The sequence below is a fragment of the Staurois parvus genome, unplaced genomic scaffold (genome assembly GCF_062004578.1).
Source record: "Staurois parvus isolate SC_StPar_1 unplaced genomic scaffold, SC_StPar_1.0 ptg000034l, whole genome shotgun sequence".
NCBI lineage: Eukaryota > Metazoa > Chordata > Amphibia > Anura > Ranidae > Staurois > Staurois parvus.
The window spans coordinates 199,687-206,926 of NW_028317830.1; the positions used below are offsets into that span (position 1 = coordinate 199,687).

Sequence of the window (7,240 nt, forward strand, 5' to 3'; positions counted from 1 at the left end):
ACTTCCCTTTCTTCCTGATGCTGTCCAGGTTACCCATCACAATACAAGTGTTGGAAGGTATTGCCAAGATGAGCCCCAAGACTGAAGAAAATAAAATAGAGAAGGAGTACCGAGTCCACATGTTCAGGTTTGGTGTGAGCTCCGGACAGAGATGACGGGACACGTCCAGTGATAGCAGACAGTGTGATGGATTGGAGGTTGGAATTATGGAAATAGTCTTCAGAGATCCGTCTCATGATTGACTTTACATAAATGTGGTGAATGTTATTTTAATACCGGCATCTAAAGTACGGAACCAACTGTGTAAACAACCTTTGAAAATTTTCCAGGTTACCATCATGCTCAACCACTTCAGGACCGGCGGCTGTTTGTCTCCTGTTGACACTTATGCTCACTCAGCCTATTCATTCTGCCAAACAAAATACATTTCAGCTTTAGAGTGATCATAGTCCCATTTATTCTCCACGCTGAGGCTATGTTTCTGCCATAAAGTACAGTGACATTATAAATATTTCTTGTAGTTTGATGTTTTTTCACCACCTCAGTACTGGACACCTAATCGTGGAGATAGGGGTGGGCAGAGGGCAGCCTAACCCTAACTTTAAAAAAGGATACACTCATGGGCAACTTTATTAGGTCCACCTGTTCAGTTGCCTTGCAATACAAATTGCTAATCAACCAATCACATGGCAGCAACACAATGTATTTAGGCATCTCGACGTGGTGAAGACGACTTGCTGAAGTTCAATCCGAACATCAGAACGGGGAGGAAAGGGGATTGAAGTGATGGTGTATTGGAGGGTTGGGTGGTAGAGATGGTGTATTGGAGGGTTGGGAGTAGAGATGGTGAATAGAGGGTTGGGAGTAGAGATGGTGTATTGGAGGGTTGGGAGTAGAGATGGTGTATTGGAGGGTTGGGTGGTAGAGATGGTGTATTGGAGGGTTGGGAGTAGAGATGGTGTATTGGAGGGTTGGGAGTAGAGATGGTGTATTGCAGGGTTGGGAGTAGAGATGGTGTATTGGAGGGTTGGGAGTAGAGATGGTGTATTGCAGGGTTGGGAGTAGAGATGGTGTATTGGAGGGTTGGGTGGTAGAGATGGTGTATTGCAGGGTTGGGAGTAGAGATGGTGTATTGCAGGGTTGGGAGTAGAGATGGTGTATTGGAGGGTTGGGTGGTAGAGATGGTGTATTGGAGGGTTGGGAGTAGAGATGGTGTATTGGAGGGTTGGGTGGTAGAGATGGTGTATTGGAGGGTTGGGAGTAGGGATGGTGTATTGGAGGGTTGGGAGTAGAGATGGTGTATTGGAGGGTTGGGTGGTAGAGATGGTGTATTGGAGGGTTGGGAGTAGAGATGGTGTATTGGAGGGTTGGGTGGTAGAGATGGTGTATTGGAGGGTTGGGAGTAGAGATGGTGTATTGGAGGGTTGGGAGTAGAGATGGTGTATTGGAGGGTTGGGAGTAGAGATGGTGTATTGGAGGGTTGGGAGTAGAGATGATGTATTGGAGGGTTGGGTGGTAGAGATGGTGTATTGAAGGGCTGGAAGTAGGGATGGTGTATTGGAGGGTTGGGAGTAGAGATGGTGTTTTGGAGGGTTGGGAGTAGAGATGGTGTATTGGAGGGTTGGGAGTAGAGATGGTGTATTGGAGGGTTGGGAGTAGAAATGGTGTATTGAAGGGCTGGAAGTAGGGATGGTGTATTGCAGGGTTGGGAGTAGAGATGGTGTATTGGAGGGTTGGGTGGTAGAGATGATGTATTGGAGGGTTGGGAGTAGAGATGGTGAATAGAGGGTTGGGAGTAGAGATAGTGTATTGCAGGGTTGGGAGTAGAGATGGTGTATTGCAGGGTTGGGAGTAGAGATGGTGTATTGGAGGGTTGGGTGGTAGAGATGGTGTATTGGAGGGTTGGGAGTAGAGATGGTGAATAGAGGGTTGGGAGTAGAGATGGTGTATTGGAGGGTTGGGAGTAGAGATGGTGTATTGCAGGGTTGGGAGTAGAGATGGTGTATTGAAGGGTTGTGTGGTAGAGATGGTGTATTGGAGGGTTGGGAGTAGAGATGGTGAATAGAGGGTTGGGAGTAGAGATGGTGTATTGGAGGGTTGGGAGTAGAGATGGTGTATTGCAGGGTTGGGAGTAGAGATGGTGTATTGGAGGGTTGGGAGTAGAGATGGTGTATTGGAGGGTTGGGAGTAGAGATGGTGTATTGCAGGGTTGGGAGTAGAGATGGTGTATTGGAGGGTTGGGTGGTAGAGATGGTGTATTGGAGGGTTGGGAGTAGAGATGGTGTATTGGAGGGTTGGGAGGTAGAGATGGTGTATTGGAGGGTTGGGAGTAGAGATGGTGTATTGGAGGGCTGGGAGTAGAGATGGTGTATTGCAGGGTTGGGAGTAGAGATGGTGAATAGAGGGTTGGGAGTAGAGATGGTGTATTGGAGGGTTGGGAGTAGAGATGGTGAATAGAGGGTTGGGAGTAGAGATGGTGTATTGGAGGGTTGGGAGTAGAGATGGTGTATTGCAGGGTTGGGAGTAGAGATGGTGTATTGGAGGGTTGGGTGGTAGAGATGATGTATTGGAGGGTTGGGAGTAGAGATGGTGAATAGAGGGTTGGGAGTAGAGATGGTGTATTGGAGGGTTGGGAGTAGAGATGGTGTATTGCAGGGTTGGGAGTAGAGATGGTATATTGGAGGGTTGGGTGCTAGAGATGGTGTATTGGAGGGTTGGGAGTAGAGATGGTGTATTGGAGGGCTGGGTGGTAGAGATGGTGTATTGGAGGGTTGGGAGTAGAGATGGTGTATTGCAGGGTTGGGAGTAGAGATGGTGTATTGCAGGGTTGGGAGTAGAGATGGTGTATTGGAGGGTTGGGAGTAGAGATGGTGTATTGCAGGGTTGGGAGTAGAGATGGTGTATTGGAGGGTTGGGAGTAGAGATGGTGTATTGGAGGGTTGGGAGTAGAGATGGTGTATTGGAGGGTTGGGAGTAGAGATGGTGTATTGGAGGGTTGGGAGTAGAGATGGTGTATTGCAGGGTTGGGAGTAGAGATAGTGTATTGGAGGGTTGGGAGTAGAGATTGTGTATTGCAGGGTTGGGAGTAGAGATGGTGTATTGGAGGGTTGGGAGTAGAGATGGTGTATTGGAGGGTTGGGAGTAGAGATGGTGTATTGGAGGGTTGGGAGTAGAGATGGTGTATTGGAGGGTTGGGAGTAGAGATGGTGTATTGGAGGGTTGGGAGTAGAGATGGTGTATTGGAGGGTTGGGTGGTAGAGATGGTGTATTGGAGGGTTGGGAGTAGAGATGGTGTATTGGAGGGTTGGGAGTAGAGATGATGTATTGGAGGGTTGGGTGGTAGAGATGGTGTATTGGAGGGTTGGGTGGTAGAGATGGTGTATTGGAGGGTTGGGAGTAGAGATGGTGTATTGGAGGGTTGGGAGTAGAGATGGTGTATTGGAGGGTTGGGAGTAGAGATGGTGTATTGGAGGGTTGGGTGGTAGAGATGGTGTATTGGAGGGTTGGGAGTAGAGATGGTGTATTGGAGGGTTGGGAGTAGAGATGGTGTATTGGAGGGTTGGGAGTAGAGATGGTGTATTGGAGGGTTGGGAGTAGAGATGATGTATTGGAGGGTTGGGTGGTAGAGATGGTGTATTGGAGGGTTGGGTGGTAGAGATGGTGTATTGGAGGGTTGGGAGTAGAGATGGTGTATTGGAGGGTTGGGAGTAGAGATGATGTATTGGAGGGTTGGGTGGTAGAGATGGTGTATTGGAGGGTTGGGTGGTAGAGATGGTGTATTGGAGGGTTGGGAGTAGAGATGGTGTATTGGAGGGTTGGGAGTAGAGATGGTGTATTGGAGGGTTGGGTGGTAGAGATGGTGTATTGGAGGGTTGGGAGTAGAGATGGTGTATTGGAGGGTTGGGAGTAGAGATGGTGTATTGGAGGGTTGGGTGGTAGAGATGGTGTATTGGAGGGTTGGGAGCAGAGATGGTGTATTGGAGGGTTGGGAGTAGAGATGGTGTATTGGAGGGTTGGGAGTAGAGATGGTGTATTGGAGGGTTGGGTGGTAGAGATGGTGTATTGGAGGGTTGGGAGTAGAGATGGTGTATTGGAGGGTTGGGAGTAGAGATGGTGTATTGGAGGGTTGGGTGGTAGAGATGGTGTATTGGAGGGTTGGGAGTAGAGATGGTGTATTGGAGGGCTGGCACTAGACATTTTATTGTATTGGAGAGTGGAGGAAATAGATGGTGTTTTGAAGGGGTGGGGATGGACAGAGCACAGCATTGTATTATATTGGGGAAATTGTGATCCATGGGCACCTTTATTGGGAAATGTATGTAAAGTTGAATTTACTCTTTAATGTTATTTACATTCATATAATTATATTTTTTATATGCCTATAAATATTAAGCAGTTTATTTGTGTTGTTTGCATTTTGGGGGATTTACATTTATGAAGAGTATTTGATCACGCTGAATTTATGGTGGTTTTGTATCACAGGTACAGTATACACAGACTGAATTCATATTGTCATGTATTGTATCCCCCGACAGTCACATCAGTCTCTGTACCAGAGGAGCTTACACTCTAATGTCCCCTCCCCCCACAGTCCCATCAGTCTCTGTACCAGAGGAGCTTAAACTCTAATGCCCCCTCCCCCACAGTCCCATCAGTCTCTGTACCAGAGGAGCTTACACTCTAATATTTACTCCCCCCACAGTCACATCAGTCTCTATACCAGAGGAGCTTAAACTCTAATGTCCCCTCCCCCCAGTCACATTAGTCTCTGTGCCAGAGGAGCTTACACTCTAATGTCCCCTCCCCCCAGTCACATCAGTCTCTGCACCAGAGGAGCTTACACTCTAATGTCCCCTCCCCCCAGTCACATCAGTCTCTGTACCAGAGGTGCTTACACTCTAATGTCCCCTCCCCCCACAGTCCCATCAGTCTCTGTACCAGAGGAGCTTACACTCTAATGTCCTCTCCCCCCACAGTCATATCAGTCTCTGTACCAGAGGAGCTTACACTCTAATGCCCCCCCCCCTCACAGTCACATCAGTCTCTGTACCAGAGGAGCTTACACTCTAATGCCCCCCCCTCACAGTCCCAACAGTCTCTGTACCAGAGGAGCTTACACACTAATGTCCTCTCCCCCACAGTCACATCAGTATCTGTACCAGAGGAGCTTACACTCTAATGTCCCCTCCCCCCAGTCACATCAGTCTCTGTACCAGAGGAGCTTACACTCTAATGTCCCCTCCCCCCAGTCACATCAGTCTCTGTACCAGAGGAGCTGACACTCTATGGTCCCCTCCCCCCAGTCACATCAGTCTCTGTACCAGAGGAGCTTACACTCTAATGCCCCCCCCCACAGTCCCATCAATCTTTGTACCAGTCTAATAAGTGTCAGTATAGGCGCCCTGTACATTGTCTACGTTTCAGAAGGATCATACAATACAACAGACTCATTATAAGTAACATTTCTCATCATGCCACGACTCGCCTACAGCCTGATCATCGCTCTGATTGCTGTCATTACATAGAAAGGAGCCTGCCTTCACACAAACACAGTAATCAGCAATAGAATGACTTAAAGGCGTAAAGACATTTTCAGCTCTAGAACATTCTGTCTAAAACAAATGATAGAATCCTTCCTTATAGACTTTTATCCATCCTCTACACACATCTTATGACAAAAACTATGAAGTTCCACAGAATCTTCTTGTATCTCGGGTTTCCTAGAATCAGCAGAAGAGACTGAAAGGGGCTACAGGAGAATTTTGCTGCATTATACAAGAACTGTAGAAACTCTGACAGAATCTGAAGAAATTCATACTCAAATTCCATCAGAACTGATATTACTAATAATAAAATATAGAACACCAAAAGATGCGTCATTGACCGTACAGCCCTTGGAGGTTTCCCATCGTCGTTGCTGGAGGAGCCGAGAGTTTTACTCATATTATGAAGGTGTAGCTTGAGGGACACCAAGATACCAGCAATGAAGAGAATCACCAGCACAAGGGACCCAAAAGAACTCACATAGGTAAAAATGTTCAACTGACTTTTCTGTGAATCCATTTCTGTTGTGTTGAATGATGACAAATCTAAACTGCTGGAAGATATTTGGACAGTCACCATTATATTTATGAAGCCATTACTGAGAAATTCCAACTCCACCAGTAGGATCGTCCATGGGATCAGGACATCGACCTTCTCCTTCAGCAAGAAGCGGAATCTCCATCTGAACTGGACAATTTGAATGAAATAGAAGAAGCAGAGACAGGAGGACAGCCACATGGAGGAGTTCAGTCCATACATAAACAATCAAAGAATGATGATGTCTCCCAAGTCATCCCGATAAAATGGGGAAAAAAACGTTAAGAATAAAGATTAAAATAACAATGCCATAAAACACATTGGAAACACTTAGAGCAAGCAATATTTTGTCTATTGTTCTCATGCTTTCTCCTTTAAGAACGTTTCCTAAATTTGTTAATATGATAAAAGAATTGGTGAGTATACCTAAAAAAGACAGCAATGCCGCCCATATCATTGTCAGCACACTCATCAGATCCATCATAGGCAATGGGCACTTTCTAGAATTCAGACTTGTTACATCCAGGCAATTATTGAAAGTTTCATTCCTCCAGCGTTGTCCCGGTCAGTGTTGTACAGGGAGGTGGCTCTTTAGTTTTTATTAAGGAACTAGAGAGGAAACTAAAGAGATGCTTTTCAGAACACAAGTTTGAATATATTCAAAGTATAGAGGGAGAGATGCGCTCGCATGAAATCCATTCCACGGCCGGGCTCAGCTCTAGTTATTTTATCTTGAAATAGAAGTTACAGCTGTGCTCAGTTTTCACTCTGGACATAATTTTCCTGATATTTTTACAGGTTGCCAGGCAACTGGGTGGCCAGTTTTAGGTACAGTATATGTAATGGTTAGGTGTCAGGCTTGGAGACCAGTAGCCGTAGCAACAGAGGCTCCCGCCAGCCATCAGGATAGGTATATGCAGATCACCTTGGCAAGTGATGCGGGCCCACCTGAGGTGTGGGGTCTAAACACTAAACGGTATTCACCGGAGCGCCTGATGGTGGAGATGAGTTTTCCTGCGTGTTAGTACCAGGTCATGGTCCTCAGGATCGCCCCACCAGGATATGAGCAAATCAGGGTCCAATAGCAGATATAGCAGGTAGGGATCAAACAGAAGAGTAGTCAGTAAACAAGCTGAAGGTTGGTTACAAGTGGTTGCAG

At 46.6% G+C, this 7,240-nt stretch overlaps 1 protein-coding gene across 1 annotated transcript; it reads right to left on the minus strand.

Annotated features, from left to right (window-relative positions):
* Nucleotides 1-5,658: 5,658 nt before the first annotated feature.
* LOC149470628 (taste receptor type 2 member 40-like) lies at nt 5,659-6,282 on the minus strand. The gene has a single exon (XM_089661069.1). The coding sequence runs from the start codon at nt 6,280-6,282 to the stop codon at nt 5,659-5,661; it is 624 nt and encodes a 207-aa protein (XP_089517195.1).
* Nucleotides 6,283-7,240: the final 958 nt, after the last annotated feature.

Coding starts and splice junctions, on each gene's coding strand:
- LOC149470628 (XM_089661069.1), bottom strand. CDS start 6,282: ATGTGGCTGTCCTCCTGTCTCTGCTTCTTCTATTTCATTCAAATTGTC.